Source organism: Choristoneura fumiferana, chromosome 5 (assembly GCF_025370935.1).
Source record: "Choristoneura fumiferana chromosome 5, NRCan_CFum_1, whole genome shotgun sequence".
Taxonomy (NCBI): Eukaryota; Metazoa; Arthropoda; class Insecta; order Lepidoptera; family Tortricidae; genus Choristoneura; species Choristoneura fumiferana.
Window position 1 is genome coordinate 7,582,811 of NC_133476.1, and position 21,959 is coordinate 7,604,769.

The 21,959-nt window shown below is 37.8% G+C and overlaps 1 protein-coding gene across 1 annotated transcript in view; it reads right to left on the reverse strand.

Moving 5' to 3' along the window:
• Positions 1-5,521: 5,521 nt before the first annotated feature.
• LOC141427669 (glycine receptor subunit alpha-2-like) overlaps positions 5,522-21,959 on the reverse strand; it is a 24,999-nt gene continuing 8,561 nt past the window's right edge. The window contains exons 2-10 of the mRNA XM_074087269.1: positions 17,326-17,393; positions 12,826-12,893; positions 11,844-12,058; positions 10,309-10,391; positions 9,891-10,049; positions 8,269-8,467; positions 7,844-8,054; positions 7,514-7,627; positions 5,522-6,557 (exon numbers count right to left, since the gene is read on the reverse strand). Of these exons, the coding sequence (XP_073943370.1) occupies positions 6,345-6,557; positions 7,514-7,627; positions 7,844-8,054; positions 8,269-8,467; positions 9,891-10,049; positions 10,309-10,391; positions 11,844-12,058; positions 12,826-12,893; positions 17,326-17,393 (1,330 nt within the window). The 3' untranslated portion in view covers positions 5,522-6,344. The remainder of the gene's footprint in view (positions 6,558-7,513; positions 7,628-7,843; positions 8,055-8,268; positions 8,468-9,890; positions 10,050-10,308; positions 10,392-11,843; positions 12,059-12,825; positions 12,894-17,325; positions 17,394-21,959) is intronic.

Sequence of the window (21,959 nt, forward strand, 5' to 3'; positions counted from 1 at the left end):
TTAATATGAAAAATGAGAAAAGTATGAATTGTAGATATTTCGTTTTGGTTTCGACTTACAGGAATGATCGATCAAGCAAATCAAGTCAAAGACTTAGGACTGGTTTGGTTGCAGCCTCTGGCAACGCTCTTGAAGATTGTGTGATTCTCTAGTCTAAACTAGGCTCGGTAGACTTATAAGTCCTTTGCACGATCCGCAAGTTATGTAGCGACTCTTAGCGCCATCTAGATCACCTACTTGTACATCGCGCTATCGAAGTTTGAAGTGAGCAAATATAGAAACCCCAACCTAATCCTACATCGCGCTATCGAAGTTTCTCAACTCAGACTCATAGGTCTACCTACCTATACCTATATACAATTTCTGACGCTCTTTTTTTGAACTTCCGTCCCCATGCCTGCCAGGCCTTTCACCTTCAGTGATCATAGAAAGTCTGATGTTTGCTTGACGCTAGCCTTGCGTTGACACCCGTCTGGTCTTTCATGGACCCCCAGGGGTCCTGAGGCCTTGTTGTCTAACGCCCTTGCCTCGCTTTCACCATCTCTTTCTGACACCATCTTACACCGTTAAAAAATAAATAATAAATGCGATAGCAAGCGTCCGCGCGTTTGACAATAGGTACGGCCTTTGTATCAGGTGGACCTATACCTACCACTTAGGGCACGTCTGGTTTAGAGAATTACTCAGTCATCTCGTCACCTTTAAAGGGTCCATAATTTTTTGGGAAGCAGAAACAGCCTCAGAACTTCCTCGCGTGAAGCTACGTTTACCTACTCACCAGTATTTTGATTGAATGAGTGCTATGATTAAAATAATAATGAAAACTATCGACTAGACGTGATAATTAGGTACAATTTATAAAGTATCTAATCATTTCGGTTTTGCAATTCCTTCCTTTTGGGGTAGTAGGGTAAATATACCAACCTAGGTATCTTTAGTACGTACCTATATATTATAACCAAAATACTAAGCAGTAGGTAATTCAATTATAAAATCAATAAGTACCTACATCTTTTTATTAAAACTATTTGAAATATGTTCTGAAGTACCTACTAACTAGAAGGTCGAAGGTACCTACTTTCATTTTTAAATTTCACTCAAGATTAGGTAGGTACTTAAGTCCTCCTAAGATATGAAAGTAACTAGGTAGGTAGAAACTCTTAATTGTTTTACATGATATGTTCGTGTATTGCGGTCGAAGATGTTTTAAAAGAACTTATTTCTACTTATTTTCAGGTAAATATTACCTTTTTTATTAATTATTTCTTAAACTCGTAAAAATAAATTATGTATGTACATATCTTAGGTATCTAATCCACAGATAGATATCCAGGCAGATACTTCGTTACCTTAGGAACTTAGATACCTATAACTTTAAATTATCGTTAGTGTCTTCCTGTAGATATTTCACTTTATACATAACAATGAACCACACTAATGTGTAATTATTATGTTGGTCTCATAATTAGATAATAATAAATAATATTTAATTGATCGTTAATAAATGTTTACCTACATACATAAGTAGCTGTGGTTAATTCAATTACAAAATATTAAAATAAACACAATTTAGGTACCTAGCATCTACACATAAGTACAGATCGATTAAGAAGTTTACAAAACTTAAACGTCTTAGGCTGCTCTAAAATTATAGTTTTTTATGACTTGCATGTACTATGAAAATAACAATGTATAACACAATATAATGAAAATAATAATTTGTTTGTATACACCGGGTTTTTTTGATATCCGTAAACTTCGGCAGACGGCTCAGTTCATTGATATGAACTACCTGATATTTAACTTTTTCGTCAAATTGGAAAAAATGTATCTTAAGGGTTTTTTTATGCATATAATAACTTGAGTCATTGTTAATAGTAAATTGTTAAATAAACAAACTTGTCAAGTGACATTGACGTGACACATAAGAGATAGACATCAAAAAAATCCACATGTTTAACTTTCTTTTGGATTCGCGCTGTCATCGTTCATCCACCATTACCTCTCGTAGTTCGTTTTCTAGAATTTTTTACCGTACAACGGCAAAACCTACTAGACACTGGCAAAATTGTCCTCCAATGGACAGAGCCATATTTTTCTAAAAAACCAACCAACCAACTTTCTTTTGCTAAATAAATATGTGTGAATTAAAAACGGATTAGTTATGGCCTTTGAAAAAACTTCATTTAAGGACCTTTACGCTGTTTTTCTGGTAATAATTAATTATCTTCTCTTGATTATCTTTTAAAAAGTAAGAGTTATTAACTTCATTTGACCTGTAGGTTGTCCCCTTAAAGTTGACGGGTATCAAAAATAACATGGTGTATAAAGAACTCTTGGTATATCATACCGCTGAAGCAGTATAGTGTCTGTATAACACATTTTGAACATGAAACTACCGTGAGACTCACTCATATTAAATGATATTGTAACGGATAACTCACGTCTTAAACCGAGTTTAGCTCGACATGTTTCGGGTGTATTTCGTAGCCCTTCTTCTCAGGAGCACGCGATCGTGACTCGGCGGCTGCCGTAACACGCACACTACGCGCCACCGCTCGGCTCGCGCGACTGCCTGACGAAGCTAACAACGGCGCACAACTACCCGCATTTTTATCGTCATTTTTATTGTCAATGTCTAATGTAGGGTAGCACACAACACTAACAACATCGCTCCGTAAAGGCACGTTCACACTAACCGATGACGCAGCACGAGTATTTAAAACTGTTTTCCAACTCGGGGGTACCGACCAACCGCAATCCCGGTTAAAATTCGGATGACGACTAATCTCAATGGCTTCATGCACTTTCCGCGGAATGAAAAACTTTTCTCTCGCAAGTACAGATACCTTATCAAACCTGATGTAATGCGTCAAATCCGAGTCCATTGAATGCTCGGCCACAGCAGAGCCCCTGTCGTCCTGTTTCCTCATACTACGTAGGTATGTGCTCCGATACCTTAGTAGACACGTTACGACCAGTCTCACCGATATAGGTCTTGCCACACGAACACGGAATCATGTATACCCCGGGACCACTCGGAGGCTCCTTATCCTTCGGCGATCGCACCAACTGTCTAAGCTGCATATGAGGACGGAAAATCGACTTGATGCTATATCTTTGTCGTAAAAAGTGCCCGATTTTATCCGTTATCCCCTTAATGAACGGTAAATATACCGGAAGCCACTCAGCTCCCACTGGTCTTTGACGAGCCGACACGTCCGCCACACGGTTGTACTGCCTCCAGTTGTACCAATTGCTTTTCAAAACTTGTCTCACATGACCCAGTTCACGATCCACAAATCTCGGATCACAAATTGTCAAGGCTCGATTAATCAATGTTCTAGGCACAGAAGATAAATGACAAGGATGGTGGTGTGAATCCGCCCTCAAGTATCGATCCGTATAAGTTGGCTTACGATAAACTGTGGATTCCAATCTACCACAGGGCCTCCGCATGACCAAAACATCCAAAAATGGCAAATGTCCATTATTATCTCTCTCCACCGTGAACTTAACTTTATCGTGCAAAGTGTTAAGGTAGTTAGCAAAATGTGACACACTATCTCTGGACACAATCGCAAAAACGTCATCCACGTACCACCACCAATATCTGGGTGCTACAGGAGCGCTGTTCAAAGCTTTTCCCTCCAACCACTCCATAAAGATATTTGCGGTGACCGGAGCAATCGGTGAACCCATGGCCACTCCATCAACTTGCAAATAGTAATCACCGCGCCAAACCAAATAACCGCTCTTCAAACACAACTCAATTCCCTCCATGTACACAGTAGGTAAATCAGTGACACACCACAGGTCAGATATAATTCTTAAAGTCTCGTCTACCGGCACATTGGTGAAAAGAGATGTAACATCAAAGCTAACCATCAGTTCATCCTCACGCATATGGACATCATTTAACAAGGCAACGAAATGTTTCGAATCCCTAATAAAACTCGTCGACTTCCCCGTAACCCGTAACAGCACAGACGACAGATGACGAGCCAGCTTATACGTCGGCGAATCAATTTGACTCACTATGGGTCTTAGAGGCCAATTCAGTTTGTGTATTTTTGGTGATGTAGGGTTCTATGGACGCAGACATTACAATAAAAATAACGATAAAAATGCGGGTAGTTGTGCGGCTTTGTTAGCTTCGTCGGGCAGTCGCGCGAGCAGAGCGGTGGCGCGTAGTGTGCGTGTTGCGGCAGCCGCAGAGTCACGTTCGCGTGCTCCTGAGAAGAAGGGCTACGAAATAGTCCGAAACATGTCGAGCTAAACTCGGTTTAAGACGTGAGTTATCCGTTACAATATCATTTAATATTTGTATAACACACATTGTATTTGTATGTGGTGCGAGTTATTTTCACACATTGGCATAGATTGGACTAATGCCCCTTTTCTATGGTCGCATCGCATTTAAAGACGCCTCGTGAGGCCCTTTTAAGTGCGAGGCCGTGAGCGAGGGCCCACTCCGCCCACGCCTAGCTACGCCACTGCTTTCACACCCAATTTGACTCCTTGTTGTAAGTACGAAATCTTTAAGACTCAGCGAAATCACCTGGGTAAAGACCTTTTAGAAGTTAAGTTAATGGTCCCTTTTGCTCTTTAAAGCATATAAGAAACAGACAATAGTCAGGAAAGTGGGCTAAATATAAAGTATTACTTACCAACTATTTCATAGAGATATAATATGTGCTATTTAAGCATTTCTATTTAATTATGTAGTGTACCTTTACTTTATAGAATTTGGTATTTTGGATTTTTTTCGAGAAAAAGTATTTATATTTTTTAAACTCGTTTTGAAAGACATACATACAATTTATGGCTCGTCACAAAAAATCTACCCATAGAAAATTAAGAACTCTTATTGTTACAATAACGTTTTAAACTTTCGTGATTTTTACTCATATATATTGATTTTCAGTCTACTCGTGACCACGGCCACATCAATGTTGCCGAAACGTCGAGGTAAATATTACTGTGTGTTAGTGTGATAAGTCCCGTTGGTGGTATTTTGACTGTTATTGTTTTTCATCAAAAATAATAGGTAAGTACGTTCTCATCCTCCCAAGGATCCTGAGTAAAAGAGAAATCCAAATTCTAATGAGGTACCTATATACTTAGAGGTAACTACCTTAAATAGAAATGCCTGTTTACAAGTTCATATCGAAAATATAAACTGAAATATAGATGCACAGATAAACCAGAAAATTAAGGCCAGCGCTGGGAATCGAACCCAGGTCCTCGGCATTCCGTGCCGCGTGCTTTACTGCTACACCACCGCTGGACAACGGTACAGACACGAATTTCTCCTATGCACCACATATCTCAGCCTGTTTGTTTCTTAAGCAGCGACACTAGCGACATCTATGCTGTAGCCCTCATCGAGAAACTTGCAGCACTCCACTGGAACTAACCGCTCACCCGGACAAGAGATATCGTTATTAAGCAATCAAATTAAGATTGGTATTTTTGGGTTTGTATTTCCGATATGGGTTTTACGGGATGACCGAAAAACAATCTTAAGTTACGGCTCGTTTAGAGGCCCATGTTCATGTGTTCCGCGGTAAAAAAGTCGCGGTATAAGTTCTTTCAGAATTCTTTTAACTTACATTCAGCGTCAACGCGTAGATTTACGCCAGACAGATTTATAAATCTATTGATACGATTAAGTGGGATATTACTTACTACTAGAGTACCCATAGGCACTTGAGCGGTTTTTACACAGGATTGTACGAATATATAATTATAAATATATAATTTCTTAAATAGTTTGTGAATATAAATAAAATATTTATAGCTTAAATATTACAAGCTCGAAGTGAAAGTCGTTGATAAAATTGGCTGAAGTAGAAAAGGCGTAAGTTAGAATGTTTGACTTAATTACAGTTTAACCATTCTCAGAAGTATTTACGAAATAGGTTGGTTACTATAAAAGGCACTCTTGATTATGGTTTTGGACGGCCATAAATAGTTATTGCATTTATTTATACCTGGGTTTTAAGTAAGTATGCTATTTACAATAATATTTTTCTCGATGTCAAAGTAAGTATAACTTTCCCAAGCCATTTATAAGTTCATACAAAGCAGCAGGATATCAATTGTCTAATTATTTTACTCAGGAACACTTGCAAATAACTCGTTCTGTATTTAAAATTTTGTTGTAAAAATTAACCTAACTTACATGTAGAAGGATCGTAGGTAAAACTAAAGTTGTATAGTCGACTAGCATTTGTCTAATAATAATATGTACAAATAACTCACAACATCCTTGCACAGGCACTTTTAGTCTATTTTAATGCGCGCGTCAAAAATGTCTCGTCATATCAAAACTATGTCACTTATTGGTTAAAACGGTTAGCACTTAGGTATGTGGTCCAGTATATGATGGCGAAAAGGACGAAGCACAAGGGGAAGACCATGAGCGCGATGCGGTCGAGGGCCCCATGTTGGGCGCCACAAAACATGATGCCCTTGTACACGCAGGCGACGAGCCGCGCCATCACGCCTTCCGACCCGTTCCGCTCCAGCGTGTCCATTATTGGAGGGGAATCCTACCAACCATCAAACATTTAACAGACCACAAACAAATTATAATTTCACAAAAATACACAAGCTTTATAGGGCAAAAGTGCCGGTTTTGGCCACCTTAAGCCCGTTTTTGGCCAGTTGACATTTGCCGTCATATATAAACAGTTATATTATTAAAATAATATGTTTAGTGAGTTTTCAAAAGTTTATACTGAAACGAATAAAGTTTATAATGATTTATTACTATACATTTATTTCAAACGTATATTTAAACAATAAATGTCCATAAACGGTACAGTGGCCACAAACGGTACTTCTGCCCTACACTTTTAATAAGACTTAGCCTCCCTCCGCGAGCCTAAAATACCGTTACACATCGAGTAGGCCTAACATGCGCTGAAAGCTGTGCACACAATAAAATATACAGTTTGATTAAATCTGAAATTAAGTTCTACGTATCTAAGCGAGCTTCAAAGGACGTAGGTATAAGCGTCTTGCACAATATATAGGTACTTACAGCAGAGCGTCAACACAAGAGTAACAGGAGCAAAGGAAAGTCGTTGGAAGAGTTGTCGGAAATTTAGCCTAGTCTTGCGCGTGATGTTGACTTTTATCGTGATCTACCACAAAAAATACGGTTGGTCCACCTAGTCGTGTCCTTCTACAACCATACTGCGTTGAGCTACGGCCACACAGTGCAGCGTGTTTTTTTGATTTGTCTTTACCTTACTACCTGATCTTGATTCAGTTCCAACTTTATTTTTTCTCCAATTCCTTTTTCCCGAGAGGGATGACTAGAAATTGGTTACCTAAGTTTAAAACATAATTTAGGCAGATTCCTAAACACACCGAGCAAACGTTAGTGGCACAGATTTGCGTACTCATTCAATATTATTTGCAAAAACATTCTACAGTACTAGTACAGTCTACGCAATAAACTTATTAGGAACCAGGGGTGTAAAGATCGTTTAATATTTACCCTCTGAATGGTCTGGTGCGAGAACTGCTGCTTGAGGCCCTCGTCTTCGACGCTCAGCTGCGGGGAGAAGACCCCGCCCTGAGGGGTGCCTGTCACGGGAGTGCAACTCAACCTCTGGAATCGCAAGAAAATAATAATTTATGGCCTGGGATCAACTGCATGCAGTTGCGTCCGGTTTGTTCGGTTTGACCTGATTTATAAGGGGGTTTTGAGATCCACTCTCGTCTTATGGCGGATTATGTGAGATAGTGTAGCAGAAAAAGCGAACTATAATGAGGAAATGGAGTGGAAGGCTACTTCGCATGCACTATGTTGTGATAGCATTCGTACCTGTGAATGATTGACGTGGAGAGGTGGTGGAGCGAGCTGCGCGGCGGAGGCTGCGCGCCGCAGGTCCTGCCGCCGCTGGCACCAGCTCTTGTCGTAGCGGATGCCGAACAGCACGACGAAGTACTCCAGCAGAGCCAGGAAAACAAAGATCGTGCATGAGATCAGCCAGACCTCGATGCACTTCAATTCCAGAGCGTCTGGCGAATTTGTGCTGTGAAAAAGTTAGAAAAACACTTTTTAATGAATAAAGCTCATTAAAAGTAATATGAATAATTAATTGAATCAGGTGTTACTTTGCGGAGGTCCATATCAATGAATTAAAAGAATTTCTCTGCTCATTCGCGACCTTATGATAGCTAAGTTTATGCAAGATATGCGTGTTCATGCAGTTCCTAAAAAAGTAGGCTTCTGTTCGGGTGACATACCTGACCGTATCAAACATGGTCACGAGCGACAACAGCGTGGTCACGAGCAGCACCATCCGGCCCGGCACGATCTCCGGGATGACACAGAAGCTGCCCCACGAGATAATGACGAACAGTGACGAAGGCAAGTAGCTCTCCAGGAGGTACCCTCGCAGCTCCCTAGACAAAGTGATCTTCAGCCGCGCCGCCGAATGCTCGCCTAGAGATATAGTAATCATTAAAATATCTTGCTGGAAATTACAAGTGACCCATATCTCTTTCTACAGATTGTTGAAGTGAAACGACTATTGTACAGTACATACTAGTTAATCAAAGTGTTTTGGCTGGTAATACAATTAAGGTGAACCGTTGTGCACTGTGTAGACACTTATACTATATCGCTGCTTAGTTTTACTTCTAATTGTAGTTTTGTCACTTTAAATATACTTCTAAAGCGTTTCTTGCAACTGACATTTAATTACAGGCTACAAACAACTTTTACAAACACAAAATAGCTCTTTACATCTTCAAACTAACACAGGACATCACATTTAATATTATTAATGTTAACGACAACGACACAGATAAACTAACGACTGCCTATAACGTAAATTACTCAGTCTAGTACATGTATTTGAATTTAGTGATTATGTGATCAAATTAGATCAGATATTGGAATTGTGTACTAGAAAACATAATTTACCTATACCCAACAATTCTCACAATCACACACTATAACTAAGTATGAAACATAAATTAGAAGGAAACAGAAAATAAACCGACTACACTTCACCAACACTAAGAACAGAAAAGTTTCAGTAGGGCTACTACAAATTCGAAAATCGAAGTTCGTATCGTACCGTCCCTCTCACTCTCGTATGAAATAATATTAGCGTCAGCGGGGTGGTACGATACGAATTCCGATTTTCGAATTTCGTAGTAGCCCTACAGTTTGCTAGGCGCGGATGACAGGATGGCTAACTAATACGCAAGAAAGGCAATGATTATATTATGTGCCTACCTAGGTATACCAAACATGACTGCATTAGGAGTTTAATCCTCATAGAAACTATTGCCCATAGGAGCGAGGTACATTGAACTTTTGATTCCTGTGACTTTAGACAAGATACACTACAAGCATTTACGCCAGATGTCGTGAGTGATATTTTATCCCACTCTAGCGGGCAAGCAGGCATACACGTTAAAGAGGGATAAATTTTCGGCCACAACATGTAACGTTTACCTTAATTGACATCTTCTGTAAGGCCTCGATCTGGCATGTAGTGGTGTTTGGTATATAGTTGCAAGTTATAGCTTCATCCGTACCTAGCGGCCTAGCGACATGCCAGCGACAAGCGACAGCGCGTAGCAACATTAGTAGGTAGAGTCAGACCGAGACGAATTACAATTCGGACCGTCCACGTAGCTGAAAGCTTCATTCAATATGTACTTAATTAATGAGAAACGTTTCACAAAGTTGGTACCATGTGAAATCAGTGCTAAGATGGTCAACGTAAAAGCAAATTACGATCAGGATAATTTGTACAAACCACACTCGCGCTCGGTCTGAATATTGGGGTACGTACATGATTAGTGATTTATGAGGCGCAAACTTAAGCGCAAAGCAATAAATATACATTTACCTTCACCATATTGGGCTAAATGATTACTTTTGTCCGTTGTGAAGCTGACTACGTATTTGGGCAGGCGGAACTGGTTTTTCTGGCCGCCGACCAGTCCCCAGCCGATCCATGGCGGCACCTCACGCCACTCGAAGCGGACGTCCTCTGCTGTATATTTGTCTGGATGATAAAAAAGGTATTTCAAAACACAAATGCAGAACCGGTACAGATAGTATTTAGTGGTAGGTACTTCTTGATATGATATTTAAACAAATAACCGCTTTGACATACTGCGTAAAATCCACATAGGGCATGCATTACACTCAAACTCATTGATTATTTGTATCTGAAGATCATACGATATAGGTAGGGCTTTTGTAATTTTTATTAAAAAGCAATAAAGTAAAATATATAATGATAAATGGTTTTTATTACTTACAACTACTAAAATCGATGTTGCAGTTTTGCACGTCTAAAGGATACAGGACGAAGTCCATCTGGCATTTTATTGTAATCGTCGCGCTAAAATAATTAAAAAGAATTTTACCAACACACAAATCATATGTTAAATACACGGCTTGAAACTATTAACCTGTCAGCAGAATTGTATCAGAAACTAAACTTTCAACGTCTAATAAATTCAGTGTAGATGTCAACACCATTAGACACAATAGCAAGTTTTATGTGTCGCTAACATTAAAAGTTAATTTGAAACTTTATTTTCAGCTTTCGTCTGCGATTAAAATTAGAGCGCTACATTTTTTACTGAGGTGTGTAGTCGATAAAGAAATAGCTTTACCGCCTTAACGTTTAATACCAGTTGTTAAAGCTAGACATTAAAGGTTATTTAAAATTATCAATGTGACAGTCAGCCTTATTATATTTATTCTGATTTCATAAAAATTGGTAAGCAGTTACTTACTTGACTATACAATATCTGCTCTATCGTTATTCGACTTGTGATTTTTCGACTAGCTACTTAGGTATTATGTACTTTAAGATGTGTCCCTGATGTTACCTATTCTGATCTGCATATAGCTACATATCCTAGACATACGAGTATCCTAATAAATTATGTGTACAAAATATTCAACCTGCACTTTTATAGGTTTTGTCAACTTTAGGGTGCTGTAGCTTCTCTTAAGTACTTTTTAAATTTTTTGAAAATCACTAAATCCATCGATGCCTCATACCAATTTAAGATTGTTTTTTTTGGAATCTTTTTGTATTTTTTATTTCAATTCCAATTTTTTTCTTTTACGGTCATCCCGTAAAATCTAAATTGAAAATACAAACTGAAATATAGATGCACAGAAAAACCAGAAAAATAAGACCAGCACTGGGAATCGAACCCAGGTCCTCGGCATTCCGTGCCGCGTGCTATACCGCTACACCACTGCTGGACAACGGTACAGACACAAATTTGTTTGTTACAAGAGTGCTTTAATAGTTAGATCAAAAGAATATAGAGATCGTCTTGATTAAGTTGTCGATCAACCCAACTGTCAAGATTTCTCTACGTAACAGAAAATTGTAAAATTTTAATTCTCGAAAATCATCTTCCGAGACCTGTTTGGGGATATCATGCGAGGGTCACCTAGTAATCTATTTAACGATCGTTACGTTACGTCCGGCAAAACCAAAGAAACTACCTAGGTGGTGGCCTAGCGTTTTATCGTGGGTTCAAACCCCGGCTCGCACTTCTGAGTTTTACGAAATTCATGTACGAAATTACACTTGAGATTTACTACGAGCTTTACGGCGAAGGAAAACACCGTGAGGAAACCTGCACAAACCTGTGAAGCAATTCAATGGATTGTGTGAAGATCCCAACGCGCACTGGGCCCGCGTAGGAACTACGGCTCAAGCCCTCTCATTCTGCGAGAGGGGTGTGCCTAGCAGTGGAACTTATATACGCTGGGATGATGATGATGAAGATGAAAGAAACTTGAAGGAAATAAATAATGGACGAACCCAATACTGACTGAGACGGTGCTATTCGAGTAGAGCCTTAGCGAGGCCATCTCCTGAAGCACGGACTGGATGCGCATAGTCTGGAGCTGCCAGATGTAGAGATCGGGCGTCCAGATCAGCTGGCGGAACTCCCAGGGCAGGTCGATGAACGGCATGCCCACACGCAGCCGCGCGTCCTGCCACGACACTCGCAGGAACACATCGAGGGTTATTTCCTGGAGAAATAAAGGCATAACCGTTTAGCATGGATAATATATGAGTTTAAAGTCGTACCATGGCAAGTCACTTTCGTGCATAGATCTAAGAAGACTAAGGGTCGATTCAGACCGACACGCAACACTGCACGTTTTATAGAGAACGCGTCAAACATTTACACTTTGACGTACTTATTCTCTCAATGATACATGCATGCAGCGTAGCGTCGCTTGTCGGTGTGAAGTAACCCTTTTTAACCAGTGCACATTTCGCCATAAGTATTTATTTATTTATTGATCACCGATGAAAGACCGCATAACCTAAGGGCCTTATCACACTAGCGATTTGCAGGCGAGTTGAAAGCGAAGCGAGCGCGCAGCGAGTTCGCTCCGTTCGCGCGACGATTGCGCCGCGAACACGCAGCGAGTTTGCTGAAGACGGGCGTCTTATTATTATTGTACGAGAGTCTACAATCGCTGCGCGCTCGCCTCGTTTTCAACGGCTCTAAGACGCGGGCGCAAGCGATCGCATTCACTACCTATCTCTTTCTACCCTCATCCTACACCGTGCGCTAAATAATACGGCCTTAGGTTGGCTTTCATTGAGGCGGCACGGATTAGACATGTAGAGTCGACTAACCACAGTAGTGCAACTAATGTGCCGCTCATCAGAAACGAAAGTTTATTAGATCGATATATGTTCTGAACGCTCGGAAAACTACATTACCGAATGATGTTAAAGATATCGATGTATGTGTATTCTTCGATAAAAATTTGTTCTAACTCACCTCCTTGTTTTCGTCGACTCCTGAAACTCGGTTGACATTAAGTCCTATGTACACGGTTGTATTTTTTCCTGGAAAACGTAAAGCATTTCATTAGAAGGACACTAAAAATATAACGAAAATCGAATAATTTTGAAATGTTCAGGTTTTGTCCAACAGTAGATTGTACAAGAAGAGCATAAAACGAGCCATTTTACGCGAGACGTTCATATAGCCACCAGAGCCGGCACGCTCTGCTTTTCACTCCGATGGCGTGGAAATGAATAGAAAAAGTGGAAACAATAATTGTTCACTTACTATGTACCTTTTATTGTTCATGCATTACTATATAATTTTATGAACCATTTTATATATTTTTTATGATCTATTTTGATTGATTTGGTTGATTTTTAGTTTTATATAAATTAAAAATGATTAAAAATATATACAAGGCGTGTGTAGAAACTTCTTTGCTTGTAGCTGTTTACAAACCTACATCTGATTGCGTTGGTCTTAGACGAAGATTTTATTTTATGCACTAGAGCATAAAAAGTCATTTTATGTCGCCTAGATCTAGCATAAGTACGAACTTTACGAGCATGAGAAGTGAAATGAATTTTAGGCTAAGAGGTTTTAAATTAAGTATCTATCAATTTTAATAAATTTGCTACCTATCCTTTATCCTTTAGAATCATGTAGGATGTCTTTCTTTGATTTCATAACTACTACTTACACTACGCTTATGTTTTTTTTAATAAATAACAAAATGTATGGCATATCAAAAGGATTTATTACCACAAAATCATGTCTAGCGATTAGCGTGGAGGGTCGAGGGGAAAGTGGCTACGTATTGTTTTATATACAGGACAGAATGTTTGTCTATGTCCTATATATAGCATAGGCCCGTGCCGGGATGCGCCAACCGCTTGAGACCCACATTCATCAAGCGAGCATTTGCATAAACCTTATTATTATTGCTGTATTTTGAAAGTGGAATGTAAAATGCGGGCTAACTCATCATTGCAGATGTTATAAATAGGTCCTTTATATAGTTAATTTATTATTAATTCTTTGGTAATAAAGTCAATTTATAAAATGTAAGTTGTGCACTTCCAGATTATTCAATTACCATAAAATTTAAATGCTGTTTATTCGAAATTAAAAAATTGTTTTCAGTGCAAGTAGGTACAGACCTACGATTATTTTGTCGGTTGAAAATTAGTTAACATTTACAGACTTTACTTACATTAAGCCGAAGGCGTGGTGGCCTAGTGGTTTGACCTATCGCCTCTCAAGCAGAGGGCCGTGGGTTCGAACCCCGGCTCGCACCTCTGAGTTTTTCGAAATTCATGTGCGGAATTATACATTTGAAATTTACCACGAGCTTTGCGGTGAAGGAAAACATCGTGAGAAAACCTGCACAAACCTGCGAAGCGATTCAATGGTGCGTGCGAAGTTCCCAATCCGCACTGGGCCCGCGTGGGAACTATGGCCCAAGCCCTCTTGTTCTGAGAGGAGGCCTGTGCCCAGCAGTGGGACGTATATAGGCTGGGATGATGATGATGATGATGACTTATATTAGATTCTTTTTAACGAGTTTTGTTCCAAAAATGTTCATTAAGAAGAACAACAGTAGAGTGCCACAATACCCTTAACTAAATAGGTAAACCCCCTAAATAGGTTTTAATATGCTATTATTATAATAAAGCTGTTTAACAGTCTTCCAGACGAATTAAAGGTTTTGAATGGACAAGTGTTCAAAACCAAATTGCAGAAATGGCTTTTGACTAACTGTTTTTATACAGTTAAAGAATATCTGGAATATAAATTAACTAATCAGTTGAGTACTGACATTTATGGTTATTAATGTATGGTTTTGAAATTTTGACATTGTAGCGTATATGATTTTTTTTATTTTTTTTTTATTTTTTGTTGAGTGATTGTGATTGAACTTTATTGTATTTTTATTATTTTTTTGACTAGCTAATGTATTTTAATTGATTATGTTTTGTTTATTTTTATTTTTAACTTCATTTAATGTATAACTATTTAATTTAATTTCATTGATTTGATTTTTAATTTTGTTCAATTTTTAATTTTTTTTATATTGTACACCAAGAAAATGGTAGATCATAAAGGGACACACCAAAACACGAGGATCTTATTTATATACCTGTGGTCATGCAATAAACAATTTCATTTCATTTCATTTCATTTCATTTCATTTCATTTCATTTCATTTCATTTCATTTCATTATTAAGTAGTTAAAATGCTGCTGTTACAGCAGCAGTTTGTCATGTACTAAATCGTAACTTTGTAGCTTTAAACGCTATCACGACTGTTAAATCAATACTTAAAGTTCAATTCCGCTAAAATGACTACGTCAGAGTTGGCAGGCAATAGACACCGACATTCATCCGCAGTGTACCTAACTGAAAATATTTAGTATTTATGTCCAGTTTGTAATATAGGCCAATATTAAACCTAGCAATTACTATCAAATAGTTTTGCTATCGTTTGTAAAAACTTTCAAAGGTTTTATCCAGCGGCGACGGACAACGTTATATTTGATTTGGTATTAGTTGCGGCAAGCATTGAATTAAGATCATCGATATTACATTTATTAAACTAACAAAATTAAATTATGTTTATTGCGTCGTCTAGTTCGTAGGTTAGGCATAATTGTTAATAAATCACGGGTCTAGCTTAAGTCGGTGCTATTTGGAATTTTGAACCGATTTAATTACCTACCTACTGTTCTTCTTAGACATTTAAATTGTGAACACGGTTATAATGTAGGTAGGTAGGTAAACTTTTTTACTTTAGAGTTCTTCGTTATAGGTACAGATGTCATGACTTTACTAATTGAACGCTCCTTTCATCCACTCAAAGGTTGACTGCTAGAGACCCCTTAAAGATATAAAGTTCGCCTTTGTACTTATGTACCTCAAGGTTTGTAAGTAAACATTTGTAAAAAAGAGAATTTTTACTTATAAATGTACTTTTTGTATGTGATTTTATTGCTGACAATTATACAAACAAGTTTTCTTTTCAACTGAAGTATTTTAACCAACTGAATGCAGTTAAATTGTACTATCAACTCTTAACATGGAATTACTACGTATGCAAAGCAAATAAAATCTTTAATTTAATACCTATTTTTAGACTAGATATTGTCAGATATTACAGCGTTCACCAAACTATGACGGCGTTCCATCCACTTAGGGCCGGATATTATTCAGCAGAAGCCACATGCCGAGGTTTTTAGCCAATCATTCATTAAGGTGGGTTCGTTAGCAAGGCCGACGCCACCTTAATGTCAGCATCCGCTGCTGGCTTTTTTTAATCATCATACGAACTTACGCCGTTAACCTTCTTGTAGTGCACAAATGGGCCCGATTCTCCGAAACCAACAGTATCACCTTTAAATAAACTGAATCAATTACTTTGCTCACCCGCCCGCGACCTTATGATAGCTACGTTTATGCAAGAAATGTGTGTTCATGCATTTCCTCCACCTCCACAGTACCACACTACAAGAATTTACACCAATCACACGAACCCATCTATCACCACCACTAAACTATACTGACCCGTTTCAAACTCAATCAGAGCTCATCTTCACACCCATCTTCACAATCGTTCATCATGCTAGCAAAGAAAACCAAAGGAAGTAAATGTTTCAGTTCATTGATATGGACCTCCGCAGTAACGCCTGATTCAGAACATGACACTATCGGTTAGCCGCTGTAGTACGCAGTAGATCGTAACGAAAACTGTTATTATTACGTAGGTACTTATGAAGTTATGAAATGACAAATCTTTTAATTCTATTCACGTCGCGGTCTTATATATGTACTACGATCGATGGTTTCACGTACATTTATTATGTTCAAAGTAGTACCTCAATATGATGTTTCTGAGAAATTAGCTTAATTTGACCTAAAAAATAAATTTAACGGAACCAAGAAGGCACGGTATATTGTAATCGTATATATATATATATGTATATATATATTGTTGAATTTAAACAAATTAAATTGAAATAAATAAGTTGAAAGTTCTGAAACTATAATATTTTTGGATCGCTTAAGTGCAATTTATATGTAGGAACATAAAAGAATAACACTGATAGTACCATTGTTAGTTTGAGAGAATAACACTGATAGTACCATTGTTAGTTTGAGAGAATAACACTGATAGTTAGTACCATTGTTAGTTTGAGATAGCGTAGTTAATTTTTTTACATAAAATAAAAGTCAGGTAGGTACGTTTTGATCTTTTAAACTAAGCGACGGGTTTAAATGAGGTATTCATCATCAGATGATATTTTTCCCGGAGGGTTATATATTACATAAATAGGTACATAACATATATAAGCGACGCGCCCCAGCTTCGCGCGGGTGGGGTGTAGCTTTTGGGAAATGGAAACATGAAAAGTGCCTTTGATTAGAGATCTTTTGTTTGAAAATTGATCGAGCGAAGCCGGGACGCGGGTCGCTAGTTAAGAAAATAAAACTCACCGGGTGGAATGTTTCTGTTATAGTTTGTAGGTATGTCGTAGGCCTGTTGCTCCATGTAGAGGATCTGGCTGAAAAAAAGTTTTACACGTTTTAGAACCAAAATACACACAACTACAATACTACAAAGACTGGAAATAATACATGTAAACTACCTAGCTTTTGTTCGAAATTTCTTTCGCGTAAGTAATACACTTTACGATAGTACTCGTAGTACCTAAAGTTGTTGACGGCATTAACCAATAATTCCAAGACAATTCTTGGTCCAGAGTCACTTTGAAATAAAAATATAAATCTTTTTCTAGAGGAAATTTCGTAAAATCCTTTCTTAATGCACCTATATAACTCTACGATATGACTCTAAAGGAATATCTGTCAAATGAAAAGTCTCCAGCTCCAGAGGCTTAGGCTGTGCGTTGTCTGTCTGTCAATTATTCAGTAGGTAGGTATCTAACGATTATCTTTTATAGGTGTAATAAAAATCAAGATAATATATTATTATATAAGCCGTGCTAGCCTACTGGTTTGTATCTGTGGTTTATACCCTTTTGAACCTCTGAATTTTTCGTAATTTTAGTGAAGAAAAGCTTTTAGTACCTATGAATATTTATGAACCTCGAGGTCTTTATATTGTTTTTGGTTTACCTGTATACTCATTAATGTACGACTGTATGAGTTCTTAAAATAATAAATAATAATAATAAAAACATCGTCGAGATACCCGTGTAATGCCTAACAAGGTAAGTTACAAAAGCTTATAAGATTAACAAATATCGACCGCAATAATTACATAGATTTGTGACGCAAAGAATACAGCAAAAGAAGATAATATGTCTTATGTTTACTAGGTAAACATGATTTAATTGTTGTAATGAGGAAATCTAATCAAGGGTCTTCACGCCCCGTTTTATCATGATGTTTACCGCCGTGGACGTCATATGCCGACAATTGACGTTATAGCTTTGTCATTACCAGTCTAATATATCTAATGTAGGAATAACCCAAATGTTGACAGGTTAATTGACCGTCTTTCACACGTCTTACAGCCACCTGCATTAATATCTGCCACAGCGGAGCGTGCAAAAATATCTGACACGTCCTACTGGCCCTAGAAAATAGGGTCGTATCAGAAATTTATGGATACTTTGTTGTGTCAGATATTGGTGCTGGTGACAGTAACTAGAGTCGGCGAGATAGCTCGATGAAGTTGAAATGGCAATGGGCAAGTGGGCAGGCCAAATAAGAACAAATAATCGGGGGAGAGAGAAGTTCTCGGATGACGACCTTGAAACGGAAGCAGCGTTGGCAGATCTCCCACTAGGTAGACCGACGAACTAGCGAGAGTTGCAAGTGGCAAGTTGTTGCGTTCAAGAGGGAGAACTTTCTTCAACAATGGACGTCTTACGGTGGTGATAATGATGATGACGTATTTGATGATGTTTTGTAAAACTCTAAAAATAAGCTATTACTAGAGCAGTGAGATACAGCTTTGGCCTCATCTGCACTTTTCATCAGGTGAGATAGGGGTCAATCACCAGTCAGTTTTCTTAAAAAATTAGGTTAAGGTATGAGTATGATCATGTCGGAATACCCAAGTAACATTAAAATCATGATAACATACCAACAACAGCGACATCTAGCGGGTCGAATTGCGTTTTCAAACCATCAACTATACACGCGCCATATAAATCTGCCTAAAAGTTCATTACTTAATACTCAGTTTTGATACATTTTTGATATACATTTTTTATGCGACGTCTTCACGTTACTCCCGGATTGTGTTCGAATCGCTTAATGGTATAGTGCCTATTCAATTATTTGAATTATACCTTTATAGTTTTGTGGTATCGCTTCACTGGCAAAATATTAGATTTAGAATTACTCTCTGAAAAGTTAAACTTAGATATTATCTGCTTGTGGAAACCTGGCAAAAAAAGATTCAATGCAATTTGTGTACATAATTATGCAATAGCCAGCGATTTCCAATGTTTTAATAGTTATCTGCTATTGGGGATGGAGACAAATACAACAAATAAAAACCATGAAAATCGGTCCAGCCGTTTCTGTTGAGTGTATTAGTCGCTTCTGCGGAAACGACAGTATTTAATTTTATGTATATACAAGACCATAAACCGAGTATTCACTTTGTTTATAAATACTATGGAAGATGACTAAGGAAATCAGTAAAACGTAATAAAGCGCTGGTGGTCTGCAGACTTTAATATCGATATTTTATCAAATCCGTTGAAAAAGACCAGTTTATTTCTGTTTTAAATCTTTTAAATTTAAATTTCTTATTTAATGAACCCACCAGAGTCACAACCACTTCGGCCACATGTATTGACAACATTTGGTTAACTTGTAAGTATTTAGAAAAAGCTGTTATCAGTGGAGTACGATCGGATCACAAAGCTCAAACAGTGAAGTTACCTCGGGCTAGGGGCGGTGTTAATCAAACCATAGAAATTAGGCCGTTGAACAAACAAAGACTTGACCGTCTCAAAACAAACATCGCGCAAAAAGTAAACAATTTAAAAGTAAATACTAAAAATCCAAACGAAAATTTCAAGATATTGTTAAATACTGTATGCGAGGAATACGATAAAACGTGTAGTAAAAAACGTATTAAAATAGGAAACAAACTATCATTCAATGAATGGGCTACACCCGGAATACGTAGGAGTAGGGACGTCTTATATGATCTTTATGATAAGAAATCGTGTACCACTGATGAACGTTTCCACCAGTATGTCAGGGATTATTCAAAATTATTCAAAATTATATGTAATAAAGCAAAAGCAGCCCATGTAACTAATAAAATTAAGTCCTCTGATGATAAAATTAAAACAGTTTGGAAAATTATAAATACTGAAACCGGTCGACGTAAGAACGCGGAGTCCTCTATATCATTAAAGATTAACAACGTATTAGAAACGGACGCGGTTAAAGTAGCTAACGAGTTTAATACCTACTTCTCTAAAATCCCCATCGAAACGACAAAATGTCTCGCGTCTTCCTCAAAGTTAGCTGAATCGCTCTTAAAACAAAATGTATCTATTCCAAACTTAAGTAATTTTAAATTCACGCATGTCTCTCCCTGTGACATCATTAAGACTTTTAGATTATTGAAAGTAAAAAAAACGGAAGACTTGTGGGGCGTCTCAGTTAAGGTTCTACATTCCATTTTAGATGTCGTTGCTCCAACTTTAGCATTTATATTTAATAGCTGTATAGATGAAGGCGTATTTCCAGATTTGATGAAATATAGTAAAGTAGTTCCTATTTTTAAATCAGGTGATAAAGATAATCCCTCTGATTATCGTCCTGTGTCCATCCTATCAGCGTTTAGCAAAATATTCGAAAAAATAATGCTGACGCAAATGATCTCGCATTTTAATACCCATAAAATCATGCATCCACAGCAGTTCGGATTCACAAAAGGCAGTCTACTACAGACGCGGGTCATAGTTTAGTTAAATTCATATTGCAAGCTTGGGAGGAATCACATGACGCTATAGGTGTATTCTGCGACCTTTCGAAAGCTTTTGATTGTGTGGATCATGATACTTTAATTTGTAAGTTAAATTTTTATGGCATTCGTGGCCTCGCTTTAGAACTCATTAAATCTTACCTCACACAAAGAAAGCAAAAGTAGCGATTAACGGAACGGTATGGAGGGATCTGTGGTCGAAATGGAGTGGCTCAAGGATCCATTCTTGCCCCATTCCTGTATCTTATTTATGTAAATGACCTTACTTATATGGTAAGCCAAAAGTCGGGTATAGTTATGTTTGCTGACGACACGTCTTTACTGTTCAAGGTTAGTAGAAAAGATACCGACTTCATTGAGCCCAATGAAACCCTGTCCGTGATATCCGCATGGTTTGCTGCCAATAATTTGTTACTAAATCCTAAGAAAACTAAATGTATTAAATTCTCGTTGATAAATTCATCTAGCTCGAATTCAGTTCTAATATAAAGTTAAATGGTCAAACTATTGAATTTGTAAAAATCAACAGTATTTTTAGGAATAACGCTCGATTCTAAACTACAGTGGGGACCTCACGTCACAGCAATCGCGGGTAGATTGAGCTCTGCTGCTTTTGCAGTTTGGAAAATACGGCAGCTAACCGATGTGGCGACGGCACGGTTGGTGTATTTTGCTTACTTTAATAGCATTATTTCGTACGGCTTATTTTATGGGGATCTGCTGCAGACATTGAGTCAATTTTTATCTTACAAAAGAGAGCAATTAGAGCAATTTACAATTTGAAGACGCGTGAATCTTTAAGATCTTTTTTTTAAGGAAACAGAGATATCCTAACCCTGCCGTCGCTTTATGTTTTTGAAAATAATCATGTATGTTAGGGAAGAACATATGTGATTTTCCACTAACGTCGATAAGCCAAAGGCAACTAGAAACACAGGGAAGCTTAAAGTTCCATCTTACAGAACTGGCTAAAACCAAAAAGTCTTTTCTGGAAATTGCATACGTTTTTTATAATAAAATTCCAAAAAATATTATAAATGGAAACGGATACAAAATTCAGATCTATTGTCAAGAAGACATTAATATCAAAAGCGTATTATAAAGTTAATGATTATATCATGGACAGGGATATTTGGAAATAATTCCG